Here is a 16,258-nt window from a genome sequence, read left to right as displayed (position 1 = left end):
TTTAACACTATTCACAATCAAGTGATTATTCTTGAAATATATTGTAAAACTGCAAAAAAAAAACTATAATTCTGCATGAGTAAGAATGTAGCTAAGGCTCTGCAGGAGGAAGGAGTCTGAGGTAGTATACAGATAAGACTATGCAAGGTGAAATAGTGCTAGAAAAAGCATATAAGGAAGATTGGATTGTCTGCAACATTTCCTGCTCTCTTCTTTTGAAATGTGGAAACTCCGATGTTTCAGGACAAACATTAATATGCTACATGTTTATATAATTGCATTTTTTAGACCCCAAAAGAGGATCTGAATTCCAAGCTGGGGATGGATCTAAAGAGAGCTATGCTTCTACATCTTGCTTCTAGGGATCCTCGTCTTCACCCCAATGATCCAGCGAAGAGAGAGGCCATTTATGAAAAATATAAGGTTGGCATTTTAGTATTATAAAAGTTTTGTTTTGTAAATTTTTTTTTTTAGGTTTGTAAATTCTTCTTACTATCCTGTTTAAGTGTTCTAAAGGCTGGTATTGCTGGTTTAAATTACTACATATCATTGTGGTTGAGCATATGAGAGGGGTTTGGGGGGAGGGGGTGCTAAATTGGGGGTCTTGTAGCTACTATGACTACTACTACTAATTTCTATAGCGCTACTAGGTGTATGCAACGCTGTACACATTATATGCAGGTACTTTCTCTGTCCCTAGAGGGTTCTTCTACCCTAGATGATGTGTATAAAAGAGGATTTAAGAAAACAGAAAAAGACTGTCTTGGGTAAGATGTTATTTTGCAGGTAGTTACCCTCTGTTGCTGGTAATTGGCATGGGCTAGTTAGGCTTTTTCACTTTATTACTATGGTGCTTGGGAGCTACGAAATGCACATTGTCAGTCTCTGTTGTACAGGCATGATATTGCCAGAATGTGGCCATGGAGGGTAGCATTATGTGCTGTCCAACATGCCCAGTTAGCTATCTAGGCACCAGCATTGTATGTCTGCGGTGCATGGATAACTTCCAGGTCTACCCTGGCACTAACCAGATAGTGCTAATGTTTAAGGGATGGCCAGTGAGACTTATCTAGATAGAAGCTGCTTAAATAGGTAACTTTTATGGGCAAAATATCAACAGTGAACTATAAACTTTCCTGCCCAGTTAAATCATTTTGAATATTGATCCCTCACCTTTTGCTGGAGGTGGGAGATTGCAGTCATGATTTCCCTTTGTCCCTAATTATTATGAATAATAAAAGTATGTTTATCGCCAAGGACCCATAGTTTTTTTTTTTTTTTTTAAATATTTAATGGTTATTGTACACTGGTGACCAGGACACCAGGAAGGGGGGGGGAGGGGTGGCTTTGAGTTAAATGTTATGTCAAAAGATGACCCAGTTGAATTTATAAGGTTGCTTGTTTTCTCATATTTTGCATTGGTGTCAATAAACATGATTTTTAAACATAAAAGTATGTTTATTTTGTGAACCACTTTGATACACATTGAAGAGCACTATATAAAATAGCATAAATGTAAATATATAGTTATTGTTGTTGGATTTTTAGCTTGTGTTTTTGAACGGTTTTAAAGCCAGCATACAACACTGTCAAAATATAAACCTACTTAAGTATTTGTCCCAAAGATCTCACAATCTAGGTATGTACTAGAGATGGGGGAGATAATGATACTCTGGGGCAAGTCACTGAGGAAGTGGGATTTGAACTCTGAATTCCCTGTTTCTTAAACAACACCACTAACCATTACGTTGCTCTTGCTGTGTATTGTATAGTACGCACATCAACTAATACAATATCAATTGTGCTTTCTAAAACTCTTTTTAAACCATCCCCTGCAGCAACTCTAAACCCTCAGGAGTGCTGTATTCAGAACTTTGTCAAACTGAACCTAGAGGTAATGCCATGTGTGATACTGTTTGTGACATAATAGGTTCTATGATCCAAACAGTGCCAGCAGTCCAGTCACTTTTTTTTTTTTATGCTAGTGTGGCTGCTTGCAGAGAAGCAGGGCAGCTGCTTACAGCTGCCTTCTAAAAGGTAACAGAGTTTTCTAGACTAGATTTAGTAAGGTATTTTAAATGCTGAAGTTTCTTGTTACCTTTCATAATATCTTGGCAATGCTAGTATTTTCCTGCTTAATATAATTGCGTTTTATTTGTTGACCTTGTTTGCGTCCTAGGAGTTTGTGGTCCCACGAGAAGAGGCTGAATGGGTGGGGCTGAGTTTAGAAGAAGCTGTAGAGAAGCAGAGACTTCTGGAGAAGAAGGTCAGTGCTGGAAATCTGCATCTTATCTCTGCCAGACAGTTAATTTTCTTACTGTCTACAGGATTTCTGACAGGGAGGCTACCCTGGAAATTGGCAGGATTTGCTTTGTTTTTTCAATTTTGTTGTGGTATGAGTGGCAGTAACCTTTTCGTTGCTGTAAAAGGTGTAAGGGAAGAGTTAACTCTCTGAGGTCAAAAGTTGCTGAATGTAGTGCAGCATGGGAAAATGAGTCCAATAAGTAGTTTGTATTAGTGGACTTGCTCTGTAAGGTGTTACCATGCAATCCTCTTCCTGCCAGTCTGAGATCTCTATGACAGGGTACTGTTTATTGAGCCTAGGGGCAGAGTATATGAAAAGCAGAATCATTTACACCTTGGAATTCTGTACTGAGGGCTAGATGCACTAAACCTTAACGACCCTCTAACAACCCTTTAACGAAGGAAATTCCTAACCGTTGCATGCATTAAAGGCCTTTTTCCTACGACGCAAGCAGCTAACGAAAACGGAATGCAAAGGAGAAACTACCATTGAAATGTGGACAATTCAGAATGCACTAACCATACCGATGATTGCAACGAATCATTTACCGTCAGAAATTTTACGTGTGCTCAGACCTGTCGTTAAGGCCCCCTGCACCATAAAAATCCAAGCCAGCATGTTTAAAAAGAAAAGTGAGACACAAACACTTGGCTCTCCGCTTTCCCCTGCATCATTACAAAACAAAACATAGTGCTTCTCCCTGCAGCTTAAAAATCCTGTCTCTTCCCTTTTCCAACAGCTTTGAAAATTAACACTCTATCCCCTAAAGCCAATTTTCCCAGTACTGTAAACAAACTGCAAAGAGGTCTTTTGTTACAAAAGGGGATTTACGAGGGTCGTTCTTTTTAGAGTTATCTTCAACTGCACTCTTCTGCTAGATCAGACCGCTAAAAGGCTTGCAGGTCGGGATCCCCCCCTCGCACGCCCCAGTCTGACGTAAGCAACCTACATAGGTTTAATACGTTTGTGGCTGCTCTGCGCATGCTTAAGGAGCAAATTAACGACGGGGATAACGTACGCTTGATACATTGTACTTTTCAATACTGCACCGAACATTTCTGAGCTGTTTTATTTTTTGTGCATTCTTCGTTGTTTCAAATTCGTTAAGCACTTTTACGATTTAGATTTTTTAACGTTTGGTTGATGCATCAGCCCTCAATTCTGGCATTGTTCTATAGTCTGATATACCACCTGTTAGCAGGGACTTTAAAAACACAAAGCTAAACGGTGAAACCACAGGAGAAACCAAAAATGTTGATGGTGGGGTAGAAGGGGGAATGTGACAAAGGGCTGCCTACTTGTTTATATGAGAATATGACTAAGGCTGTAGTAGTTTATAAAGAGGAAGGGATATATGTTTATGTAATTTGGCAGTGCCTGGAATAAAAAAATGACTTTTGTAAAACGTTTTAAATGTTATTAAGCATATGACAGAGCTCCTAATAATTCTGGATAGATCTTGCTGAGACTTGATATCAAGGAAGAAAAGATGGATATGTGGCCAAAGAAATAAAATCTAACCGTATTATGGTTACCAATTCTGATAATTTTGAGAAACAAATTCTTTAGTGGCTGGATCTTTTCATCACAGGTAGATATTACTTCTGGGAGAATTTTATGTACAATATTTAAACATTCTGCAAAATTTGCATTGATTATTTTGTAGTGAGGTTTTTTTGTTTGTTTACAGAATTTCCCCATCCTAAGGCCTGAAATACTCTCCTGTCTTTTCCCTGCTCAGATTCCAGTCTCCCCCATTCCATCTCTAACTCCTAGCAAAACCTCTAATTCTCTCTGCTCCCGAAGTCTTCTCCTGAATGCAATACCACCTACTTCTTGTTCTCCCTCTCCTGAGGCGCACACCCTCACCTCTTTCTTTTCTTTTCCCAGCTATCATTGTATCTCTCCCTCACCCTTCCTATGGTGTACCCTCAAGTTTGTTCTCTCCCCATACCAGTGGCACACTGTCAGCGTTCTGTGGCCCCCATCCCCCCTCCCAAAAAATCCCTATAGCACATAACTTCTGGATGCTCCCCCAACCCGCAGGGCACACTCACCTTGCTCTACCGCCCCCCTCTACCCACCCTCCCCATGGTGCAGGCGCACCTTGCTGTGTTCCCACCCCACCCCATGGCACACTCTTCATCAGCTTTCTCTCTCCCATAGAGATCGTGCAGCAGGAAAGGAGGAGAAAGTGAACCACTGCACATTGGGTCACCACTTCCTCCTCCTCTGACTTACACCCAATTGTTAGGTAAACCGTGTGGGTCTCCCCACAGCCTTACGGTTCAGCTAAACAGTTGAGTCTAAGCCTTCAAAGAAAGAGGAAGTGATCCAATGTGCAGCGGTTCACTTCCTCCTTCTCTTCCCTGCACAATCTCTGTGGGAGAGGGGAAGAAAAACTGAGGACAGACCCTATGGTGGCTTCTTTGCAGAATTCTGCACAAGAAGTGCATAGTTCTACAGGGGTGGGGACTTCTGAGCAAACTCTGCACTGCACGGTTGTGCAGAATCCCCCCAGGAGTAAGCTATGAAGAGTCAATGGAGCAAATAAAGTACTCCCAGAAATGTTTCAAAATTCTGGAGAAACTTTGATAGCGGGCTTGAATCTTGAAGAAAAGTGTTTCGTTTTGAAAAATGAGGGAAGTTTTATTTAATACTAGTAAAAAAAGGCCTGTTTCTGACACATGAAAACGGGCGCTAGCAAGGTTTTCCTCGGAGTGTGTGTATTTGAGAGTGACTGTGTGTGTGAGAGAGAGTGAATGTGCGAGTGTGTGTGTGAGAGAGAGTGACTCTGGGTGCAAGTGTGTCTGTGAGAGAGAGAGCGTGTGTGTGTGAGAATGGGAGTGTGTGCAAGTACGTATGTGAGACAGTGTGTGAGAGAGAGAGTGTGTTTCACACAGATAGTGTGTGTGTGAGACACACTCTCTGTGAGACTGAGCGTATGAGACCAAGAGAGTGTGTGAGTGACTGTGTGACACACAGAGAGTGAATGTGATACAGTGTGAGACGTAGAGTGTATGAGAGACAGTGTGTGAGAGAGAGAGACATTGACTGTGAGAGAGAGTGTGTGTGTGTGTGAAGAGATACCTCCCCCCTCCCTCCCTCCCTCCCTCCCTCCCTCCCTCCCTCTGGTGTCTGAGCGTTACTGTGCAGGACGCTGAGCTGTGGCTGTGCTTCAAGGAACTGACCAATCCTATTTAATAGAATGCACCACCAACATTCTGAAGCTGAGAAACCTCGTGTGGTTGGTCACTTCTGCTTGTGACGAACCTGGAAGTACGTGATGTCAATTCAGGAGATGGATACAGAGAGTAGGAATGCATCAGCCATTCAGTCAGCTTCAGAATGTTGGAGGTGTGTTTTATTATATAGGATGGGTATTGGAGGATGGGAGAAAGAGAGAGGATGCAATCTGTTAAATCAAAGGGGGATCCTTATCCCTCCTAGACATGTCTAGATTCTTGAGTTATGCTGTCCTGCCAGCAGGTGGAGACAGAAGTACTGAACTATGATGTCTTCAGTTAAGAATCATGTGCAGCCCCTTAGCCAATCAGTATTTCTCAGCCTTCAGCAGATGGTGGGTCAGATAACTGGTGCAGTCTCTTCCCAAATCTGATAGGAAAGTTGTTGTTTTGGTTCTTCTGGAGTTTAAAAAAAAAAAAAAAAAAGAGAGACAAGCTAATGAGTGAGTGTGATGAAATGCCTAGCCACCCGCTGGGGCTAACCCCTGTGGCCACTTAGAGGGTCTAGCCCCAGCACAACTCAGATCTACCTGCACCTGGGCATATGCTCTACACTAGCATCCTCCTCCCATCAACTGGATCCCCACCACCTCTGGGCGAGTCTCTCGCTCTCAAGTTATCCTTGGTGATTTCTAGGTTACTGGGGCCATACTCCCAGTGGTCCCACAGTTCCTAGAAAATACTCACAGACCCAACACAGAAACCACCAGGATTCTTAGTTCAGACAAGCAGAGTCAATAAACTAATCAGGTTTATTGTTGGAGTAGAACAGTGAACCATTTATAAACAGGTGGAAAAGAACAGGCAATAACAGATAACTATTTAGATAATTTGATCCATATTCAGTTATCTACTACCTAAATATTACCTGGGGAGTTCAGGCACAAGATATAGCTGCCCACGGGTTATGAAGTCTTAACTGTTCACAGGGTCTCAAGGAAACAGAACCTTTTCTTTCCACTCCCTTATCTGCTACTAAAAAAAAATTACTTCACAGCTTAAGCTAACAACTTTTGGCAGGAAGAAGAAATTGACAGTTCCGTATCATCATGCTGATCAATCCATAGACTGGTGGGTTGTGTCCATCTACCAGCAGGTGGAGATAGAGAGCAATCCTTTTGCCTCCCTATATGTGGTCATGTGCTGCCGGAAACTCCTCAGTATGTTCTCTATCTCAGCAGGTGGTGGTCACACACAGCAGCAGCTCTGGCTAGGTCTCCAAGCCTAATTCTTAGGTTTTGTTGAGTACCTGGGGTTGAGAGCTCTTCTTGAGCAAGTGCAAACCTGGTGGTGCCAGGTCCCTCCTTTTCTCCCCCCTCCCGCTGGCTCCGTAAAAAAAAAAAAAAAAATTGGGACGTCCTTTAAGGGCGTTTATTTCAGCGTTTATATCAGCTGCTCACTGGGACACCGGTTCGTTACAGCGAGGAGCAGGTAATTTTTACCTTTTGTAGCGGGTAGGGGATTCCCCGATCGGTCTCCATGTGGCTTATGGCGTTGGAGGTCAAGGGCGCAAAGAATCGCTCCCCGGACTGCGTGTGCGTGTCTAACGGGGATGCGGGGGTTTCAAAGCCTGAATCGCCTTTTTTGGGCGTCAGTTTGGAGTCCGGTCAGTTTCCTGGTTCTTCCTCCGGTGCGGCGGTTTTTCCCGCCATAAGCGCCCATCCCCCGCTGCTCCCCCCCCCCCCCCCCCCCCCCCCCCCCCCCATTTTTGCCGGCCACTCTGCTCGGACGGCTTCTTCTTGGGCCACCCTTGAGGTGGGAGACGTTAATGCTATGGTTGCCCTTGATTCGGGCGACGGCAAGAAAGCGGCAAAAGTTAAGCGCCGTTCTTCCTGCGCTGCTCCTTCTCAGAGTTTCACGCCGGATGCCATTTTGGATGCGCAGCATGTTTCTCCCCCGCTCTTGGAGCGCCGGTTGAGGGTGCGTCTAGGGCCGTGGCCCAGGCTGCAGAAGTGCACAGTCTGGGGGGTTTCTCCCCTGAGTTCATTTTGCTGCTGCATCAGGCTTTTCTTATGCAAAACGCTGCCCCTGCTCTCCTGTCCGATAAAGGGATTGAGGCCTCCGGAAGCAAACGCCCTCGGGTGGATTTCCAGGCCCTAGAGGACTCTGTCTCCTCTGATGTAGATGAGGGCAGCGTATCTGAGTTCTCCCAACGGTCCTTTGGGGATTCCTTGGAGGAGACGTATTCCCGCTTCGATGGAGCGGATGACCCCTCTGCAGCGCGGATCTTTTTCGCTCAGAGGATTTGCCCAACCTGTTAGTGCAGGCCGTGAGCATTTTGAAGATTTCCTCTCCGGAGGACGTCTCTCCCTCAGCTTCTGCTGGCTCTGCCATTATACTGGGGACGAAGCGCCCGCCTAGAACCTTCCATGTGCATGAAGCCATGCACACCTTGATTTTGGCTCAATGGGATTTCCCAGAAGCGAGCCTTAAAGTGGCTAGGGCTATGTCCCGCCTCTATCCTCTGCCTGAAGGCGAACGGGAGGCCTTTCTTTGGCCTACCGTGGATTCCTTAATCACTGCGGTGACTAAGAAAACGGCGTTGCCGGTGGAAGGTGGCACGGCCCTAAAGGACGCCCAAGACAGAAGATTGGAGGCGGCTTTAAAGTTTGCAGGCCTCAGTTTGCGGCTCCTATGTGGCCAGGGCGTGCCTGACGATTGTGCAGCGGGCTTCCCCCTCGGATCCTTCCTTGAGGGCTGATTGGCCGGCCCTGGAATCGGGCTTGGCCTACTTGGCAGACTTGCTGTATGATGTCTTGAGAGCCTCGGCTAAAGGTATGGCTCAGACAGTCTCTGCTTGGCGCTGGCTTTGGCTGAAGCATTGGTCTGCTGACCATGCCTCTAAGTCTCGCCTGGCTAAGTTGCCTTTTAAAGGCAAGCTGCTCTTTGGGGTCGAGCTGGACAAGATTGTGACAGATCTCCCCTCCGAAGGGACACCACCTTGTAAGTGGTGGAGGGTCTTCCGTGTTTCAATGACTCAGAGGGCTATGCTGTAGGGTTACCCATATCGGACAGGCCTCTGAGGAGAAACCAGACAAAGAGTGTCCCAACTTGGAGGATCCAAGATGGCGTTGAGGGAGGACGTATGCTAGTTGAGTTACCGTTTTACACCAGAATGCCTGAAGAAGAAGAAGGCGCGCTCCCCAGAGAATGGGGAAGAGAAAAGGCAAAGCCATGGTGTTGTCCTCCTCGAACATGGCTGGGGTTCCCACCACTTCTCAGTCTATTTTGGAGTGATTCGGGGTCATAACGTCGGGAATATCGGTTCCTGCTTCGGGGAACAGCAAGGCTTTATTGCCGAATCTCAGTGGAGAGGGAGTGACTTTGAGTCCCCCTGTTGGCACGACCCCTCCAAGACCCGGAAACAGTATTGCTTCGCTATGGAGGTCAATAATGGAAACGCCCGAAGTGGGTTAGGATTTTCACATGACCCGAGGAGGTCACCAACTGGGGGATTGGAGAGTGAGCTCTTCCCCCCCCCCCCCCCCAAAGATATCTGGAGCGGTTTCTGTGGAGAAATTGGACTTGGTGAAGCCAATAATGTCATAATGGACGTATTATAGGAACTGCAGCAGAATGTGAATAACTCTCTTCTTCAGATGTTTACAATTTTTTACTATGTGAGTTAAAGAATTTATATTAATACCTATCTAACAAAGTGGAAGTCCAAGATATAAAAATAGAGACTTTGATTACGGATGCCTTCCTCCTGGACTGGGGGGAGGGTCTGCTGTAAGCTTATCCTCCCAATGTCTATGTAAAAATTGGAATTTCTGGAGAACCAATTAAGGGAAAAAAACTTGAGAATGATAAATTTACCTATAATATCCTATATGTCAGCTACTGAATTCTTGAAGAAATATTTCTCTGATACTTTGCTAATACCTTCTGATAGCCACCTATTGGTGACTAAAATTATATTTCCTTTATAAATCTTCCTTATCAGAGAAAAGAGATGTAAGTTTAACCGACATTTTGGAAAATTCAGAAGTTATAGATAGTTATATTATTAGTGACTTTCGTCTTTGATTTAGATAGGAACAATGTTTTGAAATTGTATTTCCGATACATGGTTGATAGTTTTTTGGGTTCAAAGATGCATATATTTCCTGACACATCAAGGGAATCGCAGATTGGGAGGTGTGAAGTCTTGGCTTTTAAGCCAGGAATCATTGCCCTAGGTGGGACCTTCCTAGCGCGATTCCCTTGTAAGTGTTTTATTTCCTTATTACTTATTTGTTTGAACCTAAGAAATTAAAAGAGTTTGTGGAAACAGATGAAGAATGCTCTGCAGCAACTTCCTTCAGTTACCACTGTACTGGCTGCAATAACCGATTAACCTTCCTCCCTCAGAAAATGTGAAGTGTAAGATTAACCATTTTGAGTTTTTCTTATTTTCTTTAAGATTGTTTTCCTGATCTTGGATCTTCCAATTGTGGACAATTATGTAAATATATATTGTTGAGAGAAAATGTTTTCCTTTTTATATTAATTTCTGTATTTCCTTACGTTTATGTGATAAATGTGAATGTAATTAAGTAAAATGATAAAATTAAAAAAAAAAAAAAAAGATTGTGACCGATCTCGGCACGTCCAAGGGCAAGAGGTTACCGGAGGTCAGGGCTCGGGCCAGTGGTGCCCACCCCGGTTCTTCCAAAGGACGGTTTCAGGAAGCCCGTCGGTATCGCCTGGCAAGTCGGGCTCCTCTGCCCCCTCTTCCTTCAAGAGGAACTTCTCCCCCAAGCAGCATTCCTTTCGCAGAGACCGCCGTCCCGGAGGTGCGTCCTCCAGTCCTCCCCCAGGGTCTCGTACCCAATGACGGGGCCCTGGTCCATGGCCCAGAGCAGATTGGAGGACGCCTATCCTTGTTTCTGGGCGAGTGGACCAGGGTAACTTCAGACGCTTGGGTGCTGGAAGTCATCAGAGACTGCTACAAGCTAGAGTTCTGCCGACCCTTAAGAGACGGGTTTGTGCACTCTCCCTGCAAGTCTCCGGTCAAAGCTGTGGCAGTGCAGCAGACTTTGGACAATCTGATCCACCTGTGTGCGGTCGTTCCGGTGCCAGAAGATCAGCTTGGCAAGGGACGTTACTCCATTTACTTTGTGGTACCAAAGAAAGGAGGTTCTGTGCAGCCTATCCTCGACCTCAAAGGGGTCAATCGGGCCTTGAAAGTTCGGCACTTCCGAATGGAGACTCTCCGCTCTGTTTATAGCGGCAGTGAAGGCAGGAGAGTTCCTGGCATCCTTGGACATCAAGGAAGCTTACTTGCATATTCCCATCTGGTCTCCTCATCAACGCTTTCTGCGTTTTGCAGTCCTTCGCCAACACTTCCAGTTCAGAGCCCTCCCGTTTGGGTTGGCTACGGCTCCGCGGACCTTCTCCAAAGTAATGGTGGTCATCGCGGCCTTCCTACGAAAGGAAGGAGTACAAGTCCATCCTTATCTGGACAACTGGTTGATTCGAGCCCCCTCTTATGCAGAGTGCGGCAGAGCTTTAGACCGGGTGATTGCTCTTTTGAGCTCTCTGGGGTGGATCATCAACTGGGAGAAAAGCCAGCTGCGCCCGACTCAGTCCCTGGAGTATCTGGGAGTTCGTTTCGACACCCAAGTGGGCAGAGTGTTCCTGCCAGACAATCGGATTGTCAAGCTTCAGGCTCAGGTGGACCAGTTCCTAGTAGCCTCACCTCTTCGGGCTTGGGGCTATGTGCAGCTGTTGGGCTCTATGACGGCCACGATGGAAGTAGTGCCCTGGGCCAGGGCCCATATGAGACCTGTACAGCACTCTCTGCTGCAGCGATGGACTCCAACATCGGAGGATTACGCTGTGCACCTTCCCTTGGATCCAGTGGTGCGCAAGGCGCTGAGCTGGTGGCTGAGGACAGACAAGCTGTCCGCAGGAATGCCTCTTTTGAACTCTGAGTGGGTTGTCGTCACGACGGACGCCTCTTTGATGGGCTGGGGAGCCCACTGCTTGGGAAGGACAGCGCAGGGCCTCTGGTCTCCTGCAGAGCCATTTGGTTGGCGCTTTTGGAGTTTCTCCCTGTACTGGCGGTGAAGCCAGTACGGGTCCTGTCAGACAATGCCACGGCCGTGGCCTATGTCAATCGCCCGGGAGGTACCAAGAGCACCCCTCTAGCCAAGGAGGCCATGACTCTATGCCAGTGGGCGGAAGCGAACCTGGAACAGCTGTCGGCGGCCCACATTGCGGGAGTCATGAATGTCAAGGCGGGCTTTCTCAGTCGCCATACCTTGGATCCCGGAGAGTGGCAGCTATCGGCTCAGGCGTTCTTGGACATCACGAAGCGCTGGGGCCAGCCGAGCATAGATCTGATGGCATCATCGGCCAATTGCCAAGTGCCGCGGTTTTTCAGCAGAGGATGGGACCCTCGATCTCTGGGAGAAGATGCTCTTCTCCAACGGTGGCCGACACGGGAGCTTCTCTATGTGTTCCCGCCCTGGCCCATGTTGGGCAGGGTGCTAAACCGGGTGGCAAAGCATCCGGGTCGGATAATCCTGGTGGGTCCAGACTGGCCCAGACGTCCCTGGTATGCGGACTTGATCAGGCTCTCGGTGGATGGCCCTCTGCGGCTGCCAGCGGTGCGGGGCCTGTTGCATCAGGGTCCCGTGGTGATGGAGGATCCCTCCCCCTTTGGTCTTACGGCCTGGCTATTGAGCGGCGGCGTCTGAGGAAGAAGGGCTTCTCAGACAAGGTCATCGCCACTATGCTGAGAGCGAGGAAGCGCTCTACTTCTACTGCTTATGCCAGGGTTTGGCGTACCTTTTGCATCGTGGTGTGAGGCAGGCTCTCTTTCTCTATTCACTGCTCCAATTTCTTCAGTGTTGGCGTTCCTGCAAGAAGGTGTGGAGAAAGGCCTGTCGCTCAGTTCCCTTAAAGTCCAGGTAGCGGCTCTGGCTTGCTTCAGGGGTCGCCTGAAGGGTGCTTCCCTGGCCTCGCAGCCAGATGTGGTGCGCTTTCTCAAGGGAGTTAATCACCTACGCCCTCCTCTGGACTCGGTGGTGCCTGCGTGGAATCTCAATCTAGTGCTAAGAGCCTTGCAGAAGCCGCCTTTTGAACCCTTGTCGAGGGCATCTCTGAAAGACCTGACGTTGAAAGCAGTCTTTTTGGTGGCTATCACTTCAGCCAGACGAGTTTCCGAGCTCCAGGCGCTATCATGTCGGGAACCCTTCCTGCAGTTCACTGAGGCAGGAGTGTCTATTCGCACGGTGCCTTCCTTCCTGACCAAGATTGTTTCTCGTTTCCATGTGAATCAGCAGCTCTGCCTACCCTCCTTTCGCAGGGAAGACTACCCAGAGGAGTACTCTGCTCTCAAATATCTAGATATGAGACGAGTCATCATCAGATACTTGGAAGTGACCAATGATTTCCAAAAGTCAGATCATCTGTTTGTGCTGTTCGTAGGTCCTCGTAAGGGTCTGCAGGCATCCAAGCCTACAGTGGCACGATGGGTCAAGTAAACCATTGCAGCGGCTTATGTGGCCGCGGGGAAGATGCCGCCTATCCAGCTGAAGGCTCACTCCACTAGAGCACGGGCGGCCTCGATGGCAGAGGCCGGGTCCGTCTCCTTGGAAGAGATTTGTAAAGCGGCAACTTGGGCATCGGCTCATACCTTCTCCCGTCATTACCGCTTGACTGTGGCTGCTCGGGTGGAGGCCCGGTTTGGAGCTTCAGTGTTGCAGTCAGGGATTTCTATGTCCCGCCCTGGGTGAGTACTGCTTCGGTACATCCCACCAGTCTATGGATTGATCAGCATGATGATATGGAAGGTAAAATTATGTATCATACCTGATAATTTTCTTTCCATTAATCATAGCTGATCAATCCATAGCCCCTCCCAGATATCTGTACTGTTTATATTCTGGTTGCATTTCAGGTTCAAGTTTAGTCTTCAGTTCCTGTTCAGGAGGATCTTCGTGTTCAAGTTTTTTCGATTGAATTCTTCTGGAGTTGAGACAATTTTGTGTTACAGTGAGCTGCTGCATTCCTCTCCCCTCCGTTTTACGGGGCTGGATTGAGACCTAAATTCTGCCGGCACTCCCTCCCGCTTCGTGCGGCAGTAGGATAGCATTATATCCCTCCCGCTTCGGCGGTGTTAGGGTCAGCCAGCTCCTCCCGCGGTTGCGGTCGCAGGATAAGCCAGATCCTCCCGCATCGGCGGGTGTGGTGTCCCTCCCCCGCTCCGCGGGGATGAGCTGGACGGATTCCCCTCCCCCACTTGTGTGGGGATGAGCTGGGTTGATTCCCCTCCCCCATTTCGGCGGTGGTGAGCTGGGCAGAGTGTCCCTTTGTGGGTGTAATTCTCTAAGTGCTGAGTCCTACGGATGGAGCTTTGATATCGACATACTGAGGAGTTTCCGGCAGCACATGACCACATATAGGGAGGCAAAAGGATTGCTCTCTATCTCCACCTGCTGGTAGATGGACACAACCCACCAGTCTATGGATTGATCAGCTATGATTAATGGAAAGAAAATTATCAGGTATGATGCATAATTTTACCTTCTGTAACAACTTTACAAAAGTGTCCCCACCTGCTGGCTAATCAAAGGAAATGCACACCATAAACAATCTCTCTATATAAAACGCACCTCCAACATTCTAATGAAGCCTCACTTTCCCAACGTTCTACAGTGAGACGGCTGAGGCCACTTTTTTGCTCCATGAGTGTCTGCCCAGCCCACGCGTCAAACGTAATGACGTCGAGGGCGGAGCAATGACACTCAGCAAATAACAGTGCTCAACCTAAAATGACGTCCCATTAGAAGGTTGGAAACGCACTATCCGCCCTTCCCAACTTCCCCCACCCCCCAAAGTCGCCGACCGTCACCAAACCCCCCCCCCCCCCAAGGTTGCCACTGCTAACACACGGAACAAAACCCCCCAGCACGTCCCCCACCCACCAAAGTCGCCACCTGTCACCAAACCCCCCCCCCCCCCCAAGGTTGACACCGCAAACACACTGAACGCCACACCCCAGCAAACACCAACCCAGGCAGGGGAGGAGTAGAATCGCTCCAGGTTGCCACCGCAAACACACGTAACACCACCCCCCCCAGCAAACAACAACCCAGGTAGGGGGAGGAGTAGAATCGCTCAAGACTGCTGCCAGGGGCGTAGCCACGGCCGGCCCTAGACGGGCCCTGCCAGCCCACTTTTCCTCCACTGCGACAGCGCCAGCCCCAGCTCCCATTGCCGGCCACTGCTGCTTTTCATGTTGAGCAGCAGGGCCGGTGCTACAAAAAAAGAAGCAATCAGCTGACTAACCTGAGCGCAAACAACAAAAAATGTAAAAAAAAAAAAACAACGCAGCACCGCAGGCAGCCTTGAGCCATTGGCTGCTGGCTGTGCAGGCTCCGCCCGTCTCTTACGTCACTGCCCCTACGTCGCTCCGGGGGCAGTGACGTAAGAGACGGGAGGAGCCTGCACAGCCAGCAGCCAATGCCTCAAGGCTGCCTGCGGTGCTGCGATTTTACATTTTCTTAAATATTTTTTGTAGTTAGCGCTCAGGACAGCTGAGCACTTCTTTTTATAGCTCCAGCCCTAGGAGTACCAAAGATACAACATCAAGTGGCAGGGCGGCCCGGAGGAGGAGAAGGTGGGTGTGTACCAGGCAGGGAGAGGAGTCACGAAGATCGCCGATCAAGAGGCAGGGAGGGACAGAAGAGGAGGAGGTAAACATCAGTGCTAGCAGGCAGGGGGAGGAGTACCGAAGAACGGGATCAAGTGGCAGGGACCGCTGGAGGAGGAGGAGGTGGGGAGAGAGGGAGTGTGGCCCCTGGCAGGGAAGCAGGCAATGAGGGAGGGGGGCCACCCTGGCACACACTCTCCTTCACCTGGCACACACTCTCCTTCATATACTCTCTCTCTCTCTCTCTCTCTCTCTCTCTCTCTCTCTCTCACACAAACACACACTTAAATCTGGGAGGGGGAGGAGAGGGAGGCGCCCCACCCTGGCACACACGCTCATTCCCCCCCACACACACACTCTCTCTCTCTGTCTCTCTCTGTCACAAACACACACTTGCACCTGGGAGGGAGGGGGCCACCCTGGCACACACTCTCATTCTTACACACACTCACATTCCCATACACACACTCTCTCACAGAGACACTCGCACACAGTCTCTCTCTCACACTCACAAACATACACTTGCACCTGGCAGGAGGAGAGGGAGGGGGCCACATCTGAGGGAGGGGGCCCATCCTGCCACACACTCTCATTTTCACACTCACTCTCATTCCCACACACACACTGTCATTCCCACACACACACTCTCTCACAAACACACTCACACACACCCACTGTCTCACAAATACACACTTACACATGGCAGGGAGACAGGGAGGGGGGCACCTTGCAGGAGGGGGGACTATCCTGGCACACACTCATTCCCACACACACACACTCTCTCTCAGAGACACTCGCGCACAGTCTCACTCTCTCACACAGACACTCGAACACAGTCTCACTCTCTCTCTCCCAATCACTGTATCTGTGTGAAACACACACTCTCACACTCACTGTGTCACACATACGCACTTACACACACTCATTCTCACAGACACACTCACACCCACACTCACTCACTCTCTGTCACACACACACACACACTCGCACATTCACTCTCTCTCTCACACACTCGCTCTCACACACACACTCTCAAAAATACACACTCCAAGGAAAACCTTG

At 48.4% G+C, this 16,258-nt stretch overlaps 1 protein-coding gene across 4 annotated transcripts in view; it reads left to right on the top strand.

Annotated features, from left to right (window-relative positions):
• Positions 1-16,258, top strand: part of MRPL28 (mitochondrial ribosomal protein L28) — a 75,969-nt gene that overhangs the window by 37,985 nt on the left and 21,726 nt on the right. For all 4 annotated transcript variants that reach the window (XM_030213030.1, XM_030213031.1, XM_030213033.1 and 1 more), the window contains 2 exons: positions 289-423; positions 2,180-2,266. In XM_030213030.1, coding sequence (XP_030068890.1) covers positions 289-423; positions 2,180-2,266 — 222 coding nt within the window. The remainder of the gene's footprint in view (positions 1-288; positions 424-2,179; positions 2,267-16,258) is intronic.

The sequence above is a fragment of the Microcaecilia unicolor genome, chromosome 8 (assembly GCF_901765095.1).
Source record: "Microcaecilia unicolor chromosome 8, aMicUni1.1, whole genome shotgun sequence".
Lineage (NCBI taxonomy): Eukaryota > Metazoa > Chordata > Amphibia > Gymnophiona > Siphonopidae > Microcaecilia > Microcaecilia unicolor.
Note: the sequence above shows the minus strand (reverse complement) of the source record. Positions and strands in the feature narration are given on the sequence as shown.